The 25460-nt window shown below is 48.1% G+C and overlaps 1 protein-coding gene across 6 annotated transcripts; it reads left to right on the forward strand.

The window, feature by feature from the left end:
• On the forward strand, positions 1-24597 carry PLCD4 (phospholipase C delta 4). Of its 6 annotated transcripts, none has more exons than XM_042950167.1 (17): positions 2204-2370; positions 3126-3248; positions 5580-5633; positions 5776-5934; positions 7223-7451; positions 8815-8944; positions 9773-10004; positions 14259-14460; positions 15994-16138; positions 17019-17171; positions 19899-20093; positions 21424-21519; positions 21661-21817; positions 22158-22274; positions 22489-22661; positions 23199-23334; positions 23677-24597. In XM_042950167.1, the coding sequence occupies exons 3-17, from the start codon at positions 5612-5614 to the stop codon at positions 24009-24011; spliced, it is 2481 nt and encodes an 826-aa protein (XP_042806101.1). In that variant the 5' UTR covers positions 2204-2370; positions 3126-3248; positions 5580-5611; the 3' UTR covers positions 24012-24597. The 6 variants fall into 6 exon arrangements, with proteins under 6 accessions (XP_042806102.1, XP_042806101.1, XP_042806100.1 ...); XM_042950166.1 differs by having other exon boundaries at positions 3126-3217; XM_042950169.1 differs by lacking the exon at positions 3126-3248 and having other exon boundaries at positions 2207-2370; positions 23677-23826; positions 23905-24597.
• Positions 24598-25460: the final 863 nt, after the last annotated feature.

Raw genomic sequence — 25460 nt, forward strand, 5'->3', positions numbered from 1 at the left:
ATTCACCTTGCAAGAAGCTCATTACCTTTCTTTTCCCTGTGGGTGTCTCTCCAATCTTGTGCTCCACTTTTTTGCCCTTGATTCGTACATACCACAGGTCCATGCCATCTCTACACACATCTTTATAAACGCACATGCATGTCCTTGCACATTGGAGGCACTGAACAAGTGTTCATAGCATGGAAAGCATGGAAAGGAAGAACAAATGAACTGTTCGATGCATTTATGCGTGCAATTCCTTCAATGTTTAGCAAGGGCTAAACATAGTCAGAGATATTAACCTGTCCCTCGACACTCTTTTCCTCTCCTCCCTTTCTCCTCATCTTCCTCCTTTCCCATCCTATTTCTTTTTGCCTTTCCCAGTGCCACAGAGCTAGGCTGCGCGCCCCACAAGGCGGGATGCAGAGACACAGAAGCAGGCCGGTGGAGCAGACACCCTGGAAAGGAGCCAGATGAAATGAGGGCAGAGACAGCCGTTCACCATGCAGGGAGAAACTGTGCGGAATGAAAAGCAGCGATTCATGGAGCACCGCCACGCAGACACTCCTTGGGTTTCACTTTGAGAGCTACTGCAGGATTGGGGTCAGTGAGGGCTGGCATCTAGATGAAGGGCAGCCAGGCTCCTCCTCCCTAATCCCTCTCTACCCACCCCTCCCCCAATATTCCCTCCTGATGACCTGTGTCCTGGGCCTTTAAGAGTTGGAAGGGCTGGACCAAGGAGAGAGCTCATACCTCTCCCCACCCTACTCCTTCTCTTTGGCTGCAAGTCTGCCAGTCACAACAGCAAACTGCAGTAGAAAAGGGGAGGAAGCCAGCGGAGCAGCGAGAGGAGCACAAGAACCCAGCTGGGTTTCCTCGTCCCACAGGAGAGGGCGTCGCAGAGCTCACAGACAGGACTGCTCTCCTGCTTGCGGTAAGGGGCCCCAAGGCTCTAACTAGCCTCTGCTCCAAGCTGTGCACTGCCTGAGTCCCAGCCTCTGCCCCCCACATGCTTATCCACCCTGATTAAATTGTACCCCGGACTCCTTAGCCCTAACAGATCTCCAAGGCTCCCACCTCCTGGTTCTCCCTAGCTCATCCCCTTTGATTTACAATTTTCCTCCTTGGCTGTGGCAGTCAGCCCTTTATATGGGGACCTCTTAGCCACCCAGGACTGACACTCAGGGTTGAGCCCCACCCTTGTAAGGGAAGAGAGAACTGGAGTAACCATGCTTTAGCATATATGCATTAACAGAATGTTGAGGATTACCAAAGACCCAGGGAAGAGTATAGAAACTATAGAGTTAGGAGATTTCCTTAGAAAGAACCCAGGTTTGAGTCCGTACCTGTCCTTAGCCTGCTCGATGGGCCAGGGCAGTTTGTTGGCATGCCCAAGTGCTGTGCTAGGAAACGCACCTGCTTCTAGTCCCAACTCTGCCTTTAACTAGCTCTGTGACTTTGGACAGCAGCTTCCTGAGCTGGGATAGGAATTCAGGGTTTCCCAGACTTGCTTGTGTATTGGGGGTTCTTTTTAACAATAAATATTCCTGAGCCCCATCCTTTCGAATTCTGATCTGGCCGATTTGGGGTGGGGCTCAGGAGTCTCTATTTTAAGACACTCCTAGGGATAGTGATATAGCCAGGAACCTGTGGGTTAGATGAGTTATGAAAGTCTTCGAGCTCTAACATTCTGCGAGCTATGACCTATGACCAGAGCCATTCTGTCCTCTTTATATGAATGAGTTCAGGCAATAGTTCTGCTCAGAAGCAAGAGAGTGGACAAATGATTCTCTTCCTTCCTGCCCCTCAGAGGGCCCTGAGACACCCTGAATTTCACTGTCATGCCTTTGGCACTATCGGCAACCCTGGCAAAGTCCATCTCTAGGTGACATAAGCCACCTGTAGGTTGAGGACCAAATGTTACTCTGTAGCCCTGGCCACTTCCGACCTTATTTTGCATCTCTGCTCTCTCCTCTGTATTGTAGAGGTAATTATCTGCAGCCTCGAGGATCTCTACATTCACCTCTAGGAGTGAACAGTCAAGACCTACTCTCCTCTCGGGCTTCCTCCACTGTTCCTTACCTTCTCTTGCTCCCACTTCCGATCCTTTGTCCCTTCTTTCCTCACTGCACCTGCATCAGCTGTGACCTTCCTTCCCATCCTACCTTCAAACACCAGAGGAAGCAGCAACACCTAGAACACCTGGGTTCTAAGTCGCGTTCTCTGGGCAGTGTGTTCAGTCCGTCTCCTAGGATACGGAGAAAGTGAGCCTGAGTGGAGGGGGTGCACTCCTGAGTGTCCTCCTCCCTCCTGGACCCCAGTCTCAAAATCTCCACAGGGGACAAGAACCAGAGGTATTGGGAATTAGAAGAGAAAGAAAGAGAGGAAGAGGTGAGCCTGGGGGGAGGGGGGACGCAGGGGGGAGGCGGGGAGAAGGAGGAGGAAAGGAGAGCACAGAGAGGCTGACAAGGAGGCAAGTAGGGAGGCAGACAGGAACAGGAGAGAAGGGTGAGCTGAGGGAAGGGAAAATGAAGGTGTCAGGATGGGGGAGGAGAGAAACTGGAAGAAAGAAAAGAAAGGCTACTAAGTGGGACATGGTGGGGGCAGAAGATGACAGAGAGGAAAGACAAAACGCCCATGTCCCCCATGGATTCGTAGCCCTGCCCTAACCTGCTTCTGAGACAAAACCCTTCCTAAGGGCAGAGCCTTGGTGAAATCTCCAAGCTGGACATATGGAACCATGGTTCTAGTCCCACTTATGCTATTTAGTTAATTCATTCAATGACTCTGGCAGTTCAGTTAATCTTTCTAGTCCTCAGTCCCCTTCTGTATAAAATGAAGCCCAGTTCTGATATCCTGGGGCTCCCAGAGTTGGAATTGGCCCTCGTATGGCCACATGTTGCCTGGATCTAGGTTTCAAATAGCGAGTCAGGAATGGGAGCAGAATTGGAAGAGCAAGGCAAGCCCTGGGGTTGGAGGAGTCTGACAAAAAGCCTTGGATAAATTTCCAAAGAGGGACACCTGGATGGCTCAGTCAGTTAAGCTTCTGACTCTTGATCTCAGCTCAGGTCTTGATTTCAGGGTTGTGAGTTCGAGCCTTGTGTTGGACTACTTAAAAAGAATTTTTTTTTTTTTTTTTTCCTAAGGCTCATTTGAGAGGAGATAGGCTCAAAACTAGGAGTGTCCCAGCACTGGAGCTTAGGCTTCATGTGGGCTTCCCATGTTTCAGGACATTCTGGTGAGGCTTCTGGACACAGGTGTAAGGGAAGGTAATTCTGTCTTTTCCCAGGGCTGAGACCCACCCCATCCCAGAGTTCCTATGCCCCAGACATGGAAGCTGAAATTCAGTGAGGAGAGAAGGCAGGATGTTGGCAAAGGGGAATTAGATCCCTGTCCCCTAGAGTCTGAGGGAGGACCTGAGACATTTAGGAGAGCACCTATTACTTCAGTCTTCGCTCGGCTTTTGCAAGCCTCAGATTCCAGACTGCATCACCACCCAAAAGAGCAGAGCTGTTTTTCTGCCTCTCATGAAGCACTCTGGGCCCCTTTGTCCATCCAGAGGCTTCTTCTGGTCTCATCCAGGCTCACATATTCAGCTTCAGCCAGCAAAACCTTTGCTTTTTGGAACTGTCTCGGGTTCTGTCTCTCCTGAGAGCTGCCTCAAGTTGTCCTTCCCACTTAGATATGGATTGGTTGCCAACCTTCTCCTCTCCCTCTGGGCCCCTGCATGTTCGCTAGTCCTTTAGAAAGTCTTCTGTAGGGGCGCCTGGGTGGCTCAGTCGGTTAAGCATCAGACTCTTGATCTCAGCTCAGGTCTTGGTCTTATGGTTGTGAGTTCAAGCCCCATGTTGGGCTCCACACTGGGTGTGGAGTCTACTTTAAAAAAGAAAGAGGGGCTCCTGGGTGGCTCAGTCGGTTGAGTGTCCAACTTTGGCTCAGATCATGATCTTGCAGTTCGTGAGTTCCAGCCCCGTGTCGGGCTCTGTGCTGACAGCTCGGAGGCTGGAGCCTGCTTCGGATTCTGTGTCTCCCTCTCTCTGTCCCTCCCCAGCTCGTGCTCTCTCTGTCACTCTCAAAAATAAATAAACATTAAAAAATTTTTTTTTAGAAAGGAAGGAAGGAAAGAAGCCTTCATTGTGTCTATCACATTCCTGGACTTCAGCTTTGGGTCCTACAGTCAGGGAAACTGTATTTTCAGTGACCCCCCCACATTTTCCCTAAAGATTTATAGGCTCTTCCAACTAAACAAAGATACGGCACTGATAGGCCATGTGACCTGAGACAAGTCACATCACATTTCTGGACTTCTGCTTTTCATTTATGAAATATAGGGAGTTGAACTTCACGATGTTTTAATGGAGCACTACCTGACTGATTTTAGAGATGCTTTTCAGGTTTTAGATACTCACCATTGTCAAAACTTTTAACTTATCAATTAAAAAACACAACAATTCTATTCAAGTGCAGCTCCTTTGCTTATACAAAGCATAGAGCTTTATGCTTCATGAACTTTGCCAGTTCCAGAAAGATTTCGTCAAGAGTTGATAATTTCTTATAGGGGCTACGTATCAAGTCTTCTAGTTCTTTTCAAGGGAAGTTTGTTGTTCCCTACCCAGGTCCTAAATTAGCATAGATCTTAAAGAAGGTTATCTTTTTTAGTAGGTAGAGAGGACTTGAAAACGCAGTTCTAGGACATCTGGGTGGCTCAGTCGGTTAGGCGTCTGACTTCAGCTCAGGTCATGATCTCACAGTCCGTGAGTTCGAGCCCCATGTCGGGATTTGTGCCAACAGCTCAGAGCCCGGAGCCTGCTTCAGATTCTATCTCTGTCTCTCTTTGCCCCTTCCCCACTCATGTTCTGTCTGTCTGTCTGTCTCTCTCTCTCTCTCTCAAAAATAAATAAACATTAAAAAAATGTAACAAAATGCAGTTCTGAGACTACATAACTTACCTGGTCCATTAAACTGAGAATAACTGTTAGGCCAAGGAGTATAAAATATGCTTTACTGTGTGAAGGCAGAAGGAGATGGCTTATTTTGCAAGTATGGCACTAAGTGTCACAGAAGAGACAAAAGAGATGCTCTGCCCTGGTCCCCAGGAGCTGGTTGATCTGTACAGGAGCGTGGAGAGGGCTCCCAAGATAGAGAAGCTGGGGTGATTCCATCTGGAGAAGAGAAGACTAGGATCTAGAGAGATTCCAGGTTCTTAAAGGGGGCAGCCAGCTTGATGGTAGTCCCTAATAATCAGGAGCTAAGAAGGATGATGCAGGTTACCCAGCGGAATGTGGGGTATTGGGCAGAAAGCTCTGGTGTAGCCCTCTCTGGAGCTGGCTATGGGAAACAGCAGAGGCTTTGGAATCAGACATATTTGGCTTTAAATTCTGAATCTTATGTGATCTGATGCAGGTTTCTTAGCCTCTCTAAGCCTCAGAGTCTAACAAACTCGAACTGGAAGTAAAAAGAGCTGAAGGGTCTGTAGACGAGGTACCTAGCACATAGTGGCCAGTCAGGGCACACTGGTTTCCTTCTCTTCCTCCTTGGATCTATTATTCTAAGACCACCAGTATTAACCCAAAGCTTTTTGTTCCTCCTTTCTCCTTTAGGTGACTGGCACCAGCTTGTGGAGCAGTAGGTGATGGTGTCCTTGATGCAAGGCCGTGAGTACCCCAGCAGGAGAGGAGGGCTTGGGGACACAGCCCAGGGAAGGGGAGGAGTCTGGACCCCTGTCCCAAGAGCTCCTCCTGGGCCCTCCACCCTCCCTGCCAGCTACCCACCCAGCCCCTTCTTCTCCTGGCCCAGGGCTGCCCATCAATCAAGATGTGCTGCTGATGCAGAAAGGCATGCTGGCGCGCAAGGTGAGGTCCAAAAGCTGGAAGAAACTAAGATACTTCAGACTTCAGGATGATGGCATGACAGTCTGGCATGCCCGGCAGGCGGGAGGCAAGGCCAAGCCCAGCTGTGAGTCACGTGGATAGCTAGGGGTGGGTGTGCTGGGTAGACAGGACTCTGAAGAGGCCAGCAGCTAGAGAGCAGGGGAGGGACCGGGATCCTACAATGTGTCCTTGTGCTGTCCCTCTTGTGTCTCTCTCCTAGCCTACAAAGTGGAAATTATAACAGCACTTGCCTCGTAAGGCTATTTATGAGGATTCAACCAGTTATTGCATGTAAAGGGCTTAGGAGAGCCCTAGCATATAATAAGGCTCAATAAATCACAGGTTATATTTTATTACTATTAAATTAAGGCATGATCTCAGGCATCGGGCTGCTTGGATTAAAACCCTTGCTCTGCAGCTTTCTAGCTGAGTGGACAAGTTACTTAAATTAAGCTTCAGTTTCCTCATCTGCAAAATAGGGATTAAACACTACCTGCCTAGATGGTTACAGGGACTAAATGAGTTCATGTATAAAGCACCTAGCATGGGACCTAAAGCCAGGATGCATTTAATGCATTAGCCACAATGATGAATATTTTTAAAAATCATAAATGCAACATAGCAGTGTGCATCCTATTGGCCAGAGATGCCTTATGAACCCTCTAAAAATCTGATCACAGGACACATCTAAGAGAGTCTGCTTTAGAGATATAATCAAAATTCACCAGCCACACCACCTCCAGCTGAGGAAAGGGGGTGGAAGAATTTCTCTGGCTCTCCCCTAGACATCTGGAAAGAGGAAGACCTCAAACCTGGAACAGGGGAATTGAATTTGGGCACATCACAATTCGGTGTAACTGCTACTATGTATACTTCAAGAGTGTTTCCTTCTGTCAGCCCTGACAGTCCTCCTGTGATGCCTCTACATGGGAGCTGAAATTCAGACAGGAGATAAGGCAGGATGTTGGTAAAGGGGGTTTAGAGCCCTGTCCCCTAGAGTCTAAGGACCTGAGACATTCTGTGGCCGGGCCACGGAAGGGACCACCCCTTATTTCAGATGAGAGCACAGAGGGGTTAAGTCATTTTGGTCTGTGTCACACTGCCAGCTGGTGGCCAAAAGCCAGGTCTTGCCACTCCCAACACAGGCCCCTTACCATGCTGCCTATGAAAATGGCCGTGACTCATGGGGAATCTTGAATCCCAGGGGTCTGCATCTCCCTGTACTAAGGATTCAGGGGTTTCATCCTGTGGAGGTTGGAGTTCCTCTTCCCTATGGCTTCACAGAGAGGAAGGGAGTAGTGGTCCTTGACCCTTAGCCCCTGCAATTTGGTGGATTCTCTTCCTCAGTGCCCCACTCGTTTCTTCTCCGGCAGTCTCAATCTCTGATGTGGAGACAGTGCGTGAGGGCCATGAGTCTGAGCTGTTGCGCAGCCTGGCAGAGGAGTTCCCCCTGGAGCAGGGCTTCACCATCGTCTTCCATGGCCGCCGTTCCAACCTGGACCTGGTGGCCAACAGCGTTGAGGAGGCCCAGATATGGATGCAGGGGCTCCAGCATTTGGTGGACTTTGTCACCAGCATGGACCAAAAGGAGCGGCTGGACCAGTATCAGCAGGATGGAGTCAGAGTGGGGACCAGGGGTCACTGAAGGAGCTGCAGGGCTAAGGATGGGGGGGTGGGTGCGGGGCATGTAGGGATAGGGGGGTCTAAGAGTCCAGTTGGGGTGGGCAAGGGCAGCTCAGGCCAATATGAGGCAGAGGATATTGGAGGAGTAATGGAGGCTTGGGACAGCAAAAAACAGCCAGGCAGAGAGTGGGCAGAAGTTAGGCCCTTCAGGATTGGGACAGTGAGAGGCAAAAGGCCAAACAAGGTACTGATCTTGAGAGCTGAACAGAAGATCCCAGTGGCATTAGCTGGCATAGGACTGGGAAGCAGCTTTAGTGGTGTTGACTGATTCAGGTTTCCTAGATTGTATTCACCTTCCATGCCAGTTCGTTCATTCATTTGCTCATTCATTCATTCATTCATTCATTTGCCATTTATTAAGCAGAAGGTGTCAGTCACTATACCACACTTTAGAAGTACAAAGATCAGTGAGACTCAGGCATTGTTTTGGTCGTTGGAAAAAAAATGGAATTGTGTAAGTAACCTAAGTATCTTAGAAGTGTATGGGGCGCCTGGGTGGCGCAGTCGGTTAAGCGTCCGACTTCAGCCAGGTCACGATCTCACGGTCCGTGAGTTCGAGCCCCGCGTCAGGCTCTGGGCTGATGGCTCGGAGCCTGGAGCCTGTTTCCGATTCTGTGTCTCCCTCTCTCTCTGTCCCTCCCCCGTTCATGCTCTGTCTCTCTCTGTCCCAAAAATAAATAAACGTTGAAAAAAAAAATTTTTTTAAAGAAGTGTTAGGGGACTTAGATTATTTGTGGGTGTTCAAAGGAAGGAGAAATACTTAATTCTAGCTAAGAGAGTTCTAAGAAAACGTTAGGCAGGAAGTTGCATTTGAGCCGAGCCTTGAAAAGGAGTAGAATTTGAACATAAAGAAGGAGGGAAAGGCTCTCCTGCCTGAGGGAATAGCATGAGTAAAGGCCCAGACATAGAACATTGAAGAGCAGGAGGGAGAGTGGGACATCAGAGAGTGGGGGGGTTGCTAAGTCTGGCCAAAGTACAGGGAGGATAGAGGTGTGGCGAGAAGATGGGTGGGGGCCAGCTCATGGGGGTGAAGACCTTCATCTATGTTAAGAAACTTGGGCTCCTTTCTGCAGGCAACAGGGAGGCCCCTGCAGGCACCTAAGCCATGCAAGGACAAGATAGATCTCTGGGGAGATTATTCTGGAAGCTAATGTGGAAAATGCATTGGCCATGGAGGAGAGACTGGGAAGATGATAGGGGAGAAGGTGTCAGTGGATGAACATGCACACTCATCTGCACACACAGACACACACATGGTGCTTTTGCCTTGACTCACACCTGGGTGGCTGAGTGACTGGTTCCAGCGTGGAGACAAGAACCAGGATGGTCGCATGAGTTTCCCAGAGGTCCAGCGGTTACTACACCTGATGAATGTGGAAATGGACCAGGAATATGCCTTGCAGCTTTTCCAAGTGAGTCTTTTGGGGAAGGGTTTTCAGAAGCCAGGCAAGGCCACATTCTCAGTTGGCCAGAAGTACTCTGGCCCCATCCAGCATCGCTCTTTGTTGAATCTCTCCTATGCACCCTACCACTATGCCAGGCTCGATGGAAAGTGTCGGGCATGCTTCTTACCCTTCGGTCTTCTTAGAAAGATGATTCATGGGGCACCTGGGTGGCTCAGTCAGTTAAGCATCTGTCTCTTGGTTTCAGCTCAGGTCATGATCTCACAGTTTGTGAGTTCGAGGCCTGCATTGGGCTCCACACTGACAGTGTAGAGCCTGCTTGGGATTCTCTCTCTCCCTCTCTCTCTTTCTCTCTCTGCCCTTTCCCTGCTCACACTCTGTCTCTCACAATAAATAAACTTAAAAAATCTTTTTTAATAAATTAATTTAAAAAAGGAAAGATGATTCATAATCTTATGAAAGGCAAACAATACATTACTATGTCGTAGCTCAAGGACCTCTCTGTCCATAGCCAGAATTTCACAGGTGCCTGGTATCAATGGAAAACTCCAACTGGAATGTGAGCAAATAGGAGGAGGGATCTTTTGACCTTGTTGGGGGGCATTTCACTCTTTCTAATTGAAGTTTTTCTCTAGTAGCAAATGGTGTGGCTGCCATTTTGCTTTTTACTTACCAAAGTGTCTTCTATGAACACTAAATGTCAGGAGTTCTGTGGGCATACTGTGGAAATGTGTTTGTATCCATCTGTCAGGAAGATTGCCCTTACAAGGCAAGTTGAAGCCATAAAATTTGCTCTTAAAAGGATTTGTCCACAGTCCTCTAAACCCTCTCTTGCAGGCAGCAGACACATCCCAGTCTGGGACTCTGGAAGGAGAAGAATTTGTAGAGTTCTATAAGGCGTTGACTAAGCGCCCTGAGGTGCAGGAAGTGTTTGAAAACTTTTCAGCTGATGGGCAGAAGCTGACCCTGTTGGAATTTGTGGATTTCCTCCGAGAGGAGCAGAAAGAAGGAGAAAGAGCTTCAGATCTTGCTCTGGAACTCATCGACCGCTATGAGCCTTCAGATAGCGGTAAGAGGGCCAGAGGGTGGAGAGGCACCGGTCATGGGGCGGGGAGGGGGACCAGGATTACAAAGGTCCAGAGCCAAGCTGCCTTCTGCCTAGCTCAGGGAAGGCTGAGTCTACCCGTATGCCAGTCCCTGTGCTATCATTTTCCTCTCATTCAACCACTCCCTGGGAAGGAGAGCAGCGATTTCCTTCCCAAGTAAGACAGGAGTCTCCCATCGTGCTGGATCTCTCCAGAGGAAGACCCTTCCTTAAGTCCCCTCTCTTCCACTCTGCTCCTGCTTCACTTTCAGAATAAGTTCTTCCTGGTATCAACGTTTGTCCCCAGGGGAAAAGGGAGATCCTTGGTCCTCTTGCCTTGGCTTCTCCTCTAGCACATATGATTCCTCTTCCTCTAGCTCCTTCATGGTCCCTGTTTGTTGTTTCTTTAAGTGCTGGGTCTCTGCCCTTTCCTGAGCTCTCCAAATTCTCCGAGCGGTTCTTGAGTCGCTAAGCCCCTGGGGAAGGAAGCTAGCCAGTCCCTGGCTGAGGGGGCGTGATGAGGAGGCCAGTCACCTAGCTTTTAGTAAGCACCACTAACATACGCCCTCTCTGCCTTCAGACCTTTCTCCCTGCCCCTTCAGTGGACATCTCCCTGCCCTCCATGCCCTTCAGAATAGCAGGAACTGACATTAATAATAGGTGATTTACAAGGCACTTTCACATCACTTGCTTCATTTAGTCCTCCCTACAACCTTGTAAATCAAAAGCATAATCTTTATTCAGCTTCTGCTAAGTATCCCGTCATGTGCCAACATTGCTACATGCCTTTTCTCTCCTCATCCTTCCAATGGCCTGTTGAAGTGGGTTCTGTTACTAAGTCAGTTGTGCGAAAGAAGAGAACTAGAGTTTAGAAAGATCAAATGAGCTGCTCAAAGCCAACAGCTAATGAGAGGAAGAATCAGGATTCAAACCCGAGTCACTTGACCCTTTCCTCATACCTCTGTGGAACGTGAGGATTAGAGACGAGATGAACGAGAGCTGGACAAGGGACCCACATTTCCAGGTCTCAACTCCCAACGCCCTTTCATTCATTCGTTCACTCACTACGTCAGCCAATGCTTATTGAGCACCTGTCATGGGCCAGGACCTAGGCTCAGGACCAGAAATACAGCAGGAGGAGGTTGGACAAGGACACTGCCCTCATGGAACTTAGAGTCAAACAGAAAGGGCTGGAATCGCTGATTCCAGATACCTGTTCATGCTCAGAGAAGAAAGGGGGCTATAAAGAAATCATTTCAGAAAACTAAACAGAAGAAGAATGCCGAGGCTTTAGAAGTGGGATCTTCCCTTTCCAGTGCAGGATCTGGTAGACATCAGTTACATTTATTCTACTGCCGGTCCTTCTGGATGTTCCCTCCCCTGCATTCACCTGGCAGTTACTATACTCTGGCTGCAGAGCATCGTATCAGCCAGGAGACCTGGGCTCAATTCCCCACTGTACTTCTTTTTTTTTTTCTTTTTCCTTTTTAAAAATTATTTATTTATTTTTAAATTTACATTCAAGTTAGTTAGCATATAGTACAATAATAATTTCAGGAGTAGAATCCAGTGATTCATCCCCTACATATAACATCCAGTGCTCATCCCAACAAGTGTCCTCCTTAATGCCCCTTGCCTGTTTAGCCCATGCCCCCACCCACAGCCCCTCCAGCAACCCTCAGTTTGTTCTCTATATTTAAGAACCTCTTATGTTTTGTCCCCCTCCCTGTTTTTATATTATTTTTGCTTTCCTTCCCTTATGTTCATCTGTTTTGTATCTTAAATTCTACATATGAGTGATATGATATTTGTCTTTCTCTGACTGACTTGTTTCACTTAGCATAGTACCCTCTGGTTCCATCCACGTTGTTACAAATGGCAAGATTGCATTCTTTTTGATTGCTGAGTAATACTCCATTGGATATATAAACCACATCTTCTTTGTCCATTCATCCATTGATGGACATTTGGGCTCTTGCCATACTTTGGCTATTGTCGATACTGCTGCTATAAACATGGGGGTGCATGTGTCCCTTCGAAACAGCACACCTGTATCCCTTGGATAAATGCCTAGTAGTGCAATTGCTGGGTCATAGGGTAGTTCTATTTTTAGTTTTTTGAGGAACCTCCATACTGTTTTCCAGAGTGGCTGCACCAGCTTGCATTCCCACCAACAATGTAAAAGAGATCCACATCCTCGCCAATATCTGTCATCATCTGAGTTAATTTTAGCCATTCTGACAGGTGTGAGGTGGTATCTCATTGTGGTTTTGATTTGTATTTCCCTGATGATGAGTGATGTGGAGCATTTTTCATGTGTCAGTTGGCCATCTGGATGTCTTCTTTGGACAAGTGTCTATTCATGTCTTTTGCCCATTTCTTCACTGGATTGTTTGATAAGTTCTTTTTAGATTTTGGATACTAACCCTTTATCTGATATGTTGTTAGCAAATATCTTCTCCCATTCTGTCAGTTGCCTTTGAGTTTTGCTGATTGTTTCTCTCACCATGTAGAAGCTTTTTATCTTAATGAGGTCCCAATAGTTCATTTTTGCTTTTGTTTCCCTTGCCTCCAGAGACATGTTGAGTTAGAAGTTGCTGCAGCCGAGGTCAGAGAGGTTTTTGCCTGCTTTCTCCTCTTCCCCACCGTACTTCTTACTAACTGAGTAGCCCTGGGCAAAGTGAGACATGGTTTGCTCATTTGTAAAATAATTGGTTACCGAATGAAATGATGAACATGAGAAGTATCTGGCAACTGTGGATTTACCCTCGTGATTTAAGTTATTACTGTCAAGAAGAAAACTTCCTGCCTGACTTCCTGCCACTGCTTTTCTCCATCTCTAGGCCTTGTCAAAGCTGGAGCAAGGAAGCTGGGCATTAGAGTCAAGTTGTTTGGCCTCCCAAGAGAACCCCCCCTGCAGTGTTGTTAACCTCAGTGAGATGGCATAGCCCAGTGATATGGGTGTGGCTCAGACACCTGGCTGCCTGGGTTCAAATCCCAGCTCCTTCACTTACTAGTTATGTTACCTAACCTCTCAGGGCGGGTTATATTATATCTGCCTCATCATGTCGGTGAGAGCATTAAGAGAGATGCTGCATGGAACGTCCCAGGTATAAGTGCTCAGTATTAGTTGTCATTGTTGGTATTGTATGAAGCCCATGCTGAGATGGGTGAGGGCTATGGAAGGAGTGACAGGACCCTACCATCAAAGAAAGTGTAGTGTAAGGTGATATTGGACAAATACTTTTCAAAATACCATCTAAGAATTGATGATAGGAAGAAACCCTCAGGTCATGGTCGGCAGCAGCTACGCAGCCCAGGGAATAAACCACAGGTACCTCGGTCATGCCACTGAGTCTTTGACTTTGTTTCTCTCTGGTCCTCAGCTTCCCCATCTATAAAATTAACCCTTTGCACTGAATACTATGCTGTCCATTATGGTAACCATGAGCTCTGTGTGACTATTTACATTTAGATTAACTAAAATCAGGGTGCCTGGCTGGCTCAGTTGGAAGAGCATGGGACTCTTAATCTCGGGGTCATGAGTTCAAGCCCCACACTGGGTGTAGACATTACTTAAAAGAATAAATAAATTAAAACTTAAAAAATAATAATTAGCTAAAATCAAAATTTTAAATTCAGTTCTTCAGTCACACAACCACATTTCAGGTGCTCGGTAGCCATATGTGTTTAGAAGCTACCATACTGGATGGCACAGAATAGAACATTTCCATCATTGCAGAAAGTTCTATTGGATAGCACTGGATTAGAATGATTAAAATGATTTGTTTTTAACTAATACTTTTTTTTTTAAGCTTATATATTTTTGAGAGAGACAGAGAGACCATGAGTGGGGGAGGGGCAGAGAGAGAAGGAGAGAGAATCCCAAGCAGGCTCCCAGCTCAGCACAGAGCCCGACGTGGGGCTCAATCCCACAACTGTGAGATTGTGATCGGAGCCGAAATTAGGAGTTGGATGCTCAACCACCTGAGCCACCCAGGCACTGCTGGACTAGAATGATCTTAATGTTTCTCCTTGTAGCTTTAACTTTCTCTGAGGGTGGCGATGATCGAAGTGACAGTGGGTGGGGCACATTTTGGGATCTAGAGGCTGGGAGTGGACACCATCTATAAGTCAGGACTCTGGAAGAGGGGGTGGGGTGAAAGACGGGCTGGGGTTGTGCTGGGATGCTCTCACTCAGAGCTTCTCACTCTGGCATTCCCCTGCTCCCCACCTTAGGCAAAGTGCGACATGTGCTGAGCTTGGATGGCTTCCTCAGCTACCTCTGCTCGAAGGATGGCGATGTCTTCAACCCAGCCTGCCTCCCCATCTACCAGGATATGACTCAACCCCTGAACCACTATTATATCAACTCCTCTCACAACACCTACCTAGTGGGGGACCAGCTTTGTGGCCAGAGCAGCGTCGAAGGATATATACGGTGCAGCGGGAAGGGCTCCAGCTCATGAGAAGGGGCCATCTGTGCTCTCAGTAGCTAACAGGGATTGAGAAGATGTCCTGGGGGTGGGGGGGGGGTGCTTGGGGCTGAGGATCCATGGATCCCTGGGAGACTTGAAGGACATGTTGAAGACTGACAGGAGACTAGTATTGAAACTCTATGGGTATATAGAGCTGCTTTCTTTTTCATAAGCTGTGAAATGCTCCTGGAACCCAGAGGTCCTGACAGGTTTATTTTGAACAAATAAAGTAAATGTTACACAAAAGCAGTAGTGCATAGAAGTTAGAAACGTATGTTCTGGAGTCGGACCATTTGAGGTCAAATCCTAGCTCTCTCAGAGCTTGGTACTCTGATTCTAAGTACTTAACCCCTCTGTACTTCAGTTTCCCCTTCTATGAAATAGGGATGATAACAATGCCTATTCTGAGTTGTGAGGACTTTTAAAAATGTTTATTTATTTATTTTTGAGTGGGGCAGGGGCAGGGGCAGGGCAGAGAGAAGAAGACAGAGAATCCCAAGCATGCTCCACGTTGTCAGCACAGAGCCCGATGTGGGGCTCGATCTCACGAACCTCAGATCATGCATGACCTGAGCTGAAATCAAGAGTTGGACACTTAACCGACTGAGCCACCCCGGCTCCCCCTGAGTTGTGAGGATTAAATGAGATAATCCATGTGTTAATAGCTAATAAGTGGTATCTGCTTTTATTGTGATTATCTGTGGTTAGATTGAATAGTCAAGATATCTTGACTTACAGTGCCAGCAACTGAACTAGCAGCTTCAGGGTATACAAAGATTAGTGAAATATATTGTTTCTGCCCCAGGACATTCAGTAGAGAAAATAAAGTATAAATTTACTGAGAGTTTGAGGGGTGCTTGGCTGGCACAGTTGGTAGAACATGCAACTCTTGATCTTGGGGTCATGAGTTCAAGCCCTATGTTGGGCATAGAGCTTACTTTAAAAACAAACAAATAGGGGTGCCTGGGTGGCTCAGTTGGGTTAAACATCCGACTTTGGCTCACGTCATGATCTCGCAGTTTGTGAGTTCCAGCCCCACGTCAGGCTCTGTGCTGACAGCTCAGAGCCTAGAGCCTGCTTTGGATTCTGTGTCTCCTTCTCTCTCTGCCCCTCCCCCACCTGTGCTCTGTCTCTCTCTGTCTCTCAAAAATAAATAAATGTAAAAACAAACAAACAAATTTCCTAAGAGTTTAAATAACTCAGGGGCTGCAGAACGGTACACAACCAGAACACCAGAAGCATCATGAGGCAATATGTGATGACTTGCTGAAGGCAGCCTGTAAGTTAGGTGGGCTGGGGGTGGGGGGTGGGGGTGGAGGTGGTGAGAGCTGTAACAGTGTTCCAGTGGACAGAGAAAGGCCCACGGAGATGTAGCATGAAAGGGTCTTAACAGATAAGTGCCACCGAGCACTGTTCTCTCCAGAGTGGGTAAGGGTCCCTAGTCGGAAGAGGAGACCTTGACCTCTCTGTCTCTTGGTGTTTGGGGTTTTTTGCAGGGCCCTGAAGAGGGGGTGCCGCTGTGTGGAGGTGGATATATGGGACGGACCTAGTGGGGAGCCTATCGTTTACCATGGACACACCCTGACCTCCCGCATCCCGTTCAAAGATGTCGTGGCCACTGTAGCACAGTACGCCTTCCAGGTAGGAGCCCCGGGATGAGCATACTGGTGAGGGAAGATGATCTGAGGGAGGAGCGGCTGGCTCTGGATCTGCAGAGGGTAGAGGGATCCAGGGGAGGTCATATCAAATAGCATATATGTGTAACTGAAACATCAGGCGAATATTAAGGGATTATGAATAAGGGTTGGGTATGTCATCAGTAATTAGTAGTCAGAGAGGCTATTGCTAGAGATTAGTAACTAGTACCTTGAATAACTGTCACCTATTTGGGAGAGGGTGGATAAGGAAGCAGAGAAGATGGTGGGTAGAGCTGGGGGACAAGAGGAATCGGGAGATGAGAGTGTCACATGAGCACATAGTTAGGGGAATGGCCTAGCCTTCCCACTCTGAGGCTAAACACTCAAAGGTCCCAGAGGGACCTGGGTCAGACCTGGTACAAGTCTCAGATTTGGGATCCCAAGAATGACTTTTTAATTTTTCTTCTTATTTATTTATTTATTTATTTTTATTTTTATTTTTATTTTTTTGAGAGAGAGAAAGAGCATGCACAAGTAGCAGGGAGGCAGAAGAGGGGCGGGGAGAGAATTCCAAGCAGGTTCCAGACTATTAGCCTGGAGCCTGACACTGGGCTTGAACTCACCAACCGTGAGATCATGACCTGAGCCGAAATTAAGAGTCGGGCACTTAACCGACTCTGCCACCCAGGCGCTCCCCCAACAGTGACTTTTAAACATGGGGTGGGCCCCAGACCCAGAAAGACCTCCTTGACACCTGGAATCGGGTCAGAGGAGTTTAGCCATCAGGGTACTCCGCTGAGTGAGTCACCAGGGGAGGCCTGGAGATGCAAGGAAGTTACAGGCTATAGAACTCTGGCTCCAGCGTCCCCTCCCTTCCCTATCAGACATCAGACTACCCAGTCATCTTGTCCCTGGAGAACCACTGCACGTGGGAGCAGCAGCAGGTCATGGCGCTTCATCTGACTGAGATCTTGGGGGAGCAATTGCTGAGCACAACCTTGGACGGGCTGCTGCCCACTCAACTGCCCTCGCCTGAGGTAGGCGCCCTGTTCCCCGAGCCCGGGCTCTACCGTGGCTTCCATACCCTCCCCATCTCGGCTCCTTCCTCCATGCCCCTCCTTTCCCTTCTCCTCACCCTCAGATGGATTATCCTTCTCTTTAATATCTTGGAGACAACTTTTTTTTAATTAAAAAATTTTTATTTTAGAGAGGGAAAGAACATGAGCAGGGGAGAGGGACAGAAGGAGAGAGAGAGAGAGAGAGAGAGAGAGAGAGAGAGAGAATCCCAAGCAGTCTCCACACTCACGTGGAGCCCAGTGTGGGGCTCAATACCATGACCCGATGTCCCAACAATTTTAATTTTTAAAAAATACAATTGAATACAGAATTGTTTATAGTTCTCTAAATTTTAAATCATTTACTTATTTCTTTTTTCAATGGAAATATCTTTTTTTTCCTGATAGTTCATAATTATTGTAGACTATACAAATAATATACAGAAAGGGAAGTCCCCCACCATAATCTCAGCCTCTCCCAAAACAGCTGTCAATAGATTTTTAAGGTTCATTTATTTTGAGAGAGATAGAGAGAGAGAGAGAGAGAGAGAGTGAATATGAGTGGAGGAGGGACAGAGAAAGAGGGAGAGAAAATCCCAAGCAGACTCTACGCTCCACAGTAAGCCTGATCCGAGGTCGATCTCACGACCCTGAGATCATGACCTGAGCTGAAATCAAGAGCTGGAAAGCTTAGCCGACTAAGCCACCCAGGTGCCCTGTCAATAGTTTTTTTTTAATGCTTATATAAACATGTGTGTGTATATATATTTATGTTTTTAAAAACGTGCATGGGGTCCTTTTCTATATCCCTTTTATATTTCACATACCGTATATATCATGGATGTCTTTTCATGTATAATTTTGCTCCTTCTAATAGCTATTCTATTTCCTATGTGGTATTCTATTTTCTGTTATGAACCATCGTTTATTCAACCAGTAAATGGTAATCATTCAGGTTGTTGCTAAGTTTTCATTTTTACATACAGCTTTGTCCATTTATTCTTTCTGTGAGATGGGTTTCTAGAAGTAAAATTGCTGGGTTGGAGAGTTTGCATGTTGATATTTTGGTAATTATTACCAAGTTGCCCCCGGAGGAAAAAAACCAAATTGCATTCCAACCAACAGTGTAAGATAATGACTACAAACAACTCCAGTAGTGAGATGATTCAGAGTGGCAAATGTGGAAAAAAAAAAAAAGAAAGAAAGAAAAGTTCAAGTTTTTAAAAAAGAAAGGTCTATATTTTCTTCTTTTGGATTAATTTATATTATTTACCCACTTTTATTGGGGTTTATAATCTTTTTTTAAATTTTATTTTAGATAGAGCTCATACAGGGTAGGGAGGGGCAGAGGGAGAGAGAGAGAGAGAGAGAGAGAGAGAGAGAGAGAGAGAATCTTAAGCAGACTCATGCTCAGCATGGAGTCTGACTTGGGGCTCAATCCCATGACCCAAGCCAAAATCAAGAGTTAGACACTCAACTGACTGAGCTACCCAGGAACCCCAGGTCACCCTGGGTTTGTAATCTTTGTTGATACATAACAAATTTGTTTGTTTTACAGAGATGATTCCTAAGCAAGAAACTGTAGTTGCGGTTTTATTTATTTATTTATTTACTTACTATTTATTTATTTATTTATTTAGGAGAGACAGAGGGAGAGAGAGCATCAGCAGGGGAGGGGCAGAGAGAGAGGGAGTCACAGAATCCGAAGTGAGCTGCAGGCTCTGAGCTGTCAGCACAGAGCCCAATGTGGGGCTCGAACACTTGAACCATGAGATCATGACCTGAGCCAAAGTCTGATGCTTAACTGACTGAGCCACCCAGGCGTCCCTGTTTGTTTGTTTGTTTTATTATTTTTAAGTAGGCTCCATGCCCAATGTGGGGCTTGAACTCACGACCCTGAGATGAAGAGTCCCCTGCTCTCCCAACAGAGCCGGTCAGGTGCCCCTATAACAAGTTTTTAAATGTTAAAGATATAAATGCTTTGGAAAATATCTGTTTTTGCAGTCTTTGCTTTTGGACTATTGCATCTTCTGCCTTATTGGGGATTTTGTTTTTAATGTTTATTTATTTTTGACAGAGAGAGAGAGAGAGACAGAGCACAAGTGGGGGAGGGGCAGAGAGAGAGGGAGACACAGAATCCGAAGCAGGCTCCAGGCTCTGAGCTGTCAGCCCGACGCAGGGCTCGAACCCACAAATTGTGTGATCATGACCTGAGCCGAAGTCCGACGCTCAACCGACTGAGCCACCCAGGCGCCCCATGCCCTATTGGGGATTTGAAGCTTTATGTAGTCAAATCTGCCAGTCTTTTTTATGTCTTCTGAGTTTTCATCTCCTGTTTTTTTTTCTTCTTTTTTCCACTTCCTGTTTCTAAAGGCTTTCCCACTGAAAGATTATTCAAAAAGATTCTCTATTTTTTTCTGATACTCTTAGTTCTTTACATTTAAATCTTTAATCTGGGAGAAATCTTCAAATGTGAGGTAGGGGTCCCATGTATTGTTTTCCAAATGGATAGGGATGTTACAAGTTGGCTTAAGGATAGGGAATCCCTACTGTATGTATCATGCAGCGCCCCACCCCCCACCATGGGCACTCCTGACCACCCACTTCCCCTGTCTTTGAGGTGGTCCCATCAGAGCAGTGGGCACTGCATGGTCCCCAGGAGGGGCCCAGAGCAGACAAGTAAACAAGTCCCTTCATTTCCACCCCCAGGAACTTAGGAGGAAGATCCTGGTGAAGGGGAAGAAGCTACAGACCCTTGAGGAGGACCTTGAGGAAGAGGAAGAGGAGGAAGTGCTGGAGTCTCAACTGGAGGGAGAGCAGGAGGCTAAGCCAGAGCTGGAGGCCCAGTTTGAGTCTGAGCCCCAGGAGCTGAGCCCCCGCAGTAAGGACAAAAAGAAGGACAAGGTGGGCCAGGAGGGTGGTCTTTCCGCTCTAGCACTGGGTCGGTCTGTACCATAAGCTGAGTTCGTGTGTGGAGAGACTAGAGCCAAGCAAGGTGGAGAGCCAAGGAGCAAAACGCCCCTTACCCCCAGAAAACGAGGTGTAGGGATGGCACCACTATATATGGTCAGAGAGAGAGAGAGAGAGAGAGAGAGAGAGAGAGAGATTGCAGTGGCTTTCCAACTTCTTTGGGCCATGAAATCTTTTTCGAATGAAATCTTATACGGGTGCTCCGTATACAAAAGAGATAAATGTGGAGCTGTCCTAGGTGGAGCACCTATTTGGCTCTCTCCTGGGTCCCCCCGCTGACTCCTGAGATATCTTTTTAAAATAACCATTTTTTAATGTTCATTTTTTGAGAGCAAGCAAGCTCAGGTCGGGGAGGGGCAAAAGAGAAAGACACAGAATCCAAAGCAGGCTTCAGGCTTTGAGCCATCAGAACAGAGCCTGACATGGGGCTTGACCCCACGAACCAAGAAATCATGACTTGAGCTGAAGTCAGATGCTTGACCGAGTCATCCAGGCGCCCCTCCTGAGACATCTTTGTACTAATTCTCAATCTTCTTAAAGGCCAGATTGAAAACCACTGGTGTGGGGAGAGCAGGGAGAGGAGAAGGAGGGAGGGAGGAAAGGAGGGAGGGAGGGAGAGAAAGAGGACAAAAACACGCTCTACTGTATTGGGTAAGTAGGGCTTAGTGGAGGGACTCCTGTGGCCTCATCTAAAATGAGCTTAGAGAAAGCTTCTTGGAAAAGGTGACTCTGAGAAGGGGCCGGAAATGACCAAAAAGAAGGAACAGAAAGTCAGGGAAGGCAAAAGCTTCAAGAAGGCTGTGCCAAGGTGGTCCAACTCCCTGTGGGGAAGGGGTGCCATTGGTGGGTCCGCCAAGATCCTGGTTTGAAGCCTGCATTTCCTTCTCATGCGCTTCCTTGACTTAGCTGACTAACTGCTGGCTTACCCTGTCCTCTCTGGGGCTGTGGTGTCTAACCTGCTACCATGTCCAGGGAAGGAAATGGGAATTCAGGAGACAAATGTAACGCTATTACTCTGGGACCCTCACATCCTTCCAGGTGTGACTTCCATGCCCATTTGCATACCTTGCATCTGTCTGGGTTTGACCAAAATTTACTATTGTTTTAAAAGATGAGAGGTAGGGAGGATGACACCCCTCTGCTTAAAAATCATTACAAACCTGTTGCCCAGAAAGTAACAGTAGAGCAGACCCTTTAAGCCCAGAAGCTGAAACCAGTCCCATCAGTGTATGTAGACTGCCTTTATTCCCATTCCCATCCCCAGGTTGTGATGTGTCCGCCGTTTTGTACGCCTATCTGTTGTCAGATTATGGTTCAGGCTCCTAGTTCCAAGCATGAGTCCCTTCTCTTTCCCAAGCAGGTGAGGCAGGAGGGGGAATGCAATGGGGAGGCAGTGGGCAGAGGCTCAGGCTGGGTGGGAAAATTCAGATCCTGGCCACCGGCCCCTTCCTCTCAGATCGCTGAGGGTTCAATTTCATCTTCCTATTTTCTCCTTTTCCAGAAATGCAAACCCATCATGTGTCCATCCCTCTCTGCCCTGGTTGTCTACTTGAAGGCCGTCTCATTCCACAGCTTCACTCACTCGAGGGAGCACTACCGCTTCTATGAGACATCATCTTTCTCTGAAACCAAGGCCAAGAGCCTCATCAAAGAGGCTGGTCAGGACCGAAAGGAAGGGCCAGGGAGGGAATTGGGATGAGTAGGGTCAGGCTGCTGGGCAGGCAGATGAGTCCCAAGAAAGAGGACAAAGGGACAAAGGAGAGACGAGGGAGCTACGAAACTCCTCAGAGTAGGCACAGGGACAGGAGTTATGAGTAGTGGGCTCATGGCTCCAGGGATAGGGAACCTGGGGAGACGGGTCAGGATGGAACAGAGAGTCATGGTGAAGCCTTCCGGAGCTGGCCTTGCGAGGTGCTGGGCACAAGAGTGAAGTACCTGGGGCCAGGGAAGTGGTGGAATCCACTCCATTGCCATCTCCCTACTATATCCCTTTTGCAGGCAATGCGTTTGTGCAGCACAACGCCTGGCAGTTAAGCCGTGTGTATCCCAGTGGCCTGAGGACAGATTCGTCCAACTACAACCCCCAGGAACTCTGGAATGCGGGTTGCCAGATGGGTGAGGGGGCAGCAGGGACAAGGAGGAGGGAGGGGAAGGGCCACAGGTGGCAAGAGGGCCGGGGAATGCTTGAAGTGTGCTAGGCTGAGAAAGATGCTAAGGGGGTGTTCCCAGCAGGCCCTCTTCTACCCAACACATTTCCTTACTCCCCTGAAAGAGGGCCTAGATGGTTCCTGAGATACATCCTTCCTTCCTATTCTCCTGGGGCTCTCAGTGGCTATGAATGTGCAGACTGCGGGGCTGGAGATGGACATCTGTGATGGGCTCTTCCGCCAGAACGGTGGCTGTGGCTATGTGCTGAAGCCAGACTTCCTGCGTGACACCCAGAGTTCCTTCCACCCAGAGAGGCCCATCAGCCCTTTCAAAGCCCAGACCCTCCTAATCCAGGTACCTTGGAGAGGAGAAACTGTCAGGCAGAGCCTAGGGTAGCTGGGATAGAAGCAGGGGGAGGAGATGGCTGGGCCTGGTGGGAGCGTGATGGGTGAATTCCTCACGAGGCGGCACAGCCCAACTGTGAACAGTGTGGTCTTTGGGGCCAGTTGCCTCGGTTCAAGTCCGTTCACGGGCTGTGTACCTCTGGGCAGGTTCCTTAACCTCTGGCTCCTCACCTGCAGAATGGGGGTATGATACCACCCACCTCACAGGGTTGTTGTGATTAACATAAAGTGCCTACAACAATGTCTGGTGCAGAGTAAATGCAGGAAAGGGGTTGCTGACGTTAACATACCTGCTTCCAAACCTTGTTAAATTTCTACTTGGATGCATTTTAAATTGCAGGTAGATTACTAGAAGAGAATGTATTACCCAAATCCAGAAGCCGTAGCGCAAGGTCCTGTGTATCCCCGCCCCCCTCCCCTGGGTGTAAGAGTGAGCTGGAGCGGGGCTGGGAACAGGAACTATTGAGGTTCCAAGTCCTGCTTACAGGTGATCAGTGGTCAGCAACTCCCCAAGGAGGACATGACTAAAGAGAGGTCCATTGTGGATCCACTGGTGAGAGTTGAAATCTTCGGTGTCCGCCCAGACACAACCCGGCAAGAGACGAACTATGTGGAGAACAATGGTGAGACTGGGCAGTGCTGGGGGGAGAGGAGGAACATGGCCGTTTTCCTACCATGCTGCCCTCCATGAAGCACAGTCCTGGTCACCACCCCTCTCCCACCCCCAAGAGGAGCAGTGTAGAACGGGACAAAGAAGGGCTCGGACATCTTGGGTCTGAGTCCTGGCCCCTTACTTATAAGCTCCGACAGTGTGGGCAAATTGCTCACCCACTCTGGGCCTCCATTGCCTCACCTCGACTCCCTCACACTGATCGCTCTGAAAATCACAGTGGCCCGGGATGGGGTTAAAGAAAACTGCCAATGATCTGTCCCTTCACTCCCACCGTCTTTCACCCCCTCTTCAGGTTTTAATCCATACTGGGGGCAGACACTATGCTTCCAGGTCCTGGTGCCTGAACTGGCCCTGCTGCGTTTTGTGGTAAATGATTACAACTGGAAAACCCGACACGACTTTATTGGGCAGTACACACTTCCTTGGACCTGCATGCAACAAGGTGGGCCGGTCCCCCAAGCCCTGGCCAGCGGTCCAGCTCCGGCTCCCTTCCTAATGCTGTCCTCCTGCCCCTTTCCAGGCTACCGCCACATACACCTACTCTCCAAGGACGGCACCAGCCTCCATCCAGCCTCCATCTTTGTGCATATCTGCATCCGGGAAGGACTAGAGGGGGATGAATCCTAAGGCGGGCACTTCTTGGGAAGGGTGGGTGCGCTGGCTTGAGACGGTAAGAAAAACCTGGAAGGATGCTCCAGAAGGCAAACAGAGGTGGTAAAAACCAGGTTTTGGGTTGTGCATTCCTAAGCACAAAATTACCTCACCTTTCCTAACAAGCAAATCTAGGACCTGATCTTTCACTCTCTCTCTCTTCCCTTTCTTCGTTTTTCCACCTGTGGTATCTTTTCTGCCCCTTTCTTCGCATAGTCTCCACTGGACTTCCTTCCTCTTGCCACAGCCTCAATCCCATACCTCAGTCCCAAAGGATGAATCTCTTTCATCAACCCTGGCTCAAACGATGGTTGCCACCAGAAACCCAGAGAGGGGCTTGGAGCAGAGAAACACCAAGAGGCATTATCCCCTCCACACTAACTTCCTTAAAGCTCAGAGCCAAGGAAAGGATAGACCAATCCTCCAGATTCCCCAGGCAAAGGCTGGGTATGGAGACCTGACCCCAAGACTACACGGACTCTTAAGAGAACACTGCACAGCCGAGTCCCCACTGGACTGCTCTTCCCTAGTCCCACTTGTATAAACAGAGCTTTTCTCCCCAGTTGTGCTTGAGTATGGTCTGTCACTGTCGGGCAAGAGGAAGTATGAAGGTTGGGAGACATTCAGGTAGACAGGTGGGCTAGGGAAAGGGTAGGAAAATAAGAAATTTCCAGGGGCCCCTGCATGTGCTACATAATGTAGAAAGGTTCATTAGTATAGCTTCTAAGGGCAAAAGGAGGAGACAAAGGGTATGTGATCCCAACCCTGCCGAGGTTTATAACTGGAATCATCCTGGTTTACATCTGTTGTCCCAGCATAATTACTAAAAGTACCCTTTCATTTTCCCAGTGTGTCCCAGTGTAGATGATTAATCATCCAGTCATTGTAAGGTCTGGATTAGAGATTCACACCAGCCCCCATTCCCCCAAGTCATCTGCATTTCACACTACCTTGTACTTTAACTCTAGTGTCGCTGCTGAGCCAGGCTGAGGACAGATGCTGAAATAAACCTGCTTCTAGGAACAGGCTTAGTGGGGGGCAGTCCTCCCTCTATAGGTAGACCAAGGGACTTGGCAAGAAGGAGCAAGGTAGAGGCCAAGACAGGTTCAAGGACAGAGAGAAAACAGACCTGGCCCATTTCAGAATCACACAGTGAAAATGGAAGGAGACAAAGGAGAGGCAGAGGTCTGAGAGGGAACAGGGCAGATCAAGAGGACAACCTGGAAATGGTAAGTCAGGGACGTGGACGAGTCTATAAGCTAGTAATCACTCTGTTTAACATGCTTTAGAGAGCATCAGGCACAACAGCACATGCAGGTAGATACAACTGTTTTGAGGGCATTGAAAGAAAACAGACTTGACAGCAAGAAGAAAGGGGATGACAGAATGGGTAAAACCAGCATCTTAGAGCCAGGGACTTTGGGG

The sequence above is a fragment of the Panthera leo genome, chromosome C1 (genome assembly GCF_018350215.1).
Source record: "Panthera leo isolate Ple1 chromosome C1, P.leo_Ple1_pat1.1, whole genome shotgun sequence".
In the NCBI taxonomy this organism is placed as follows: Eukaryota; Metazoa; Chordata; class Mammalia; order Carnivora; family Felidae; genus Panthera; species Panthera leo.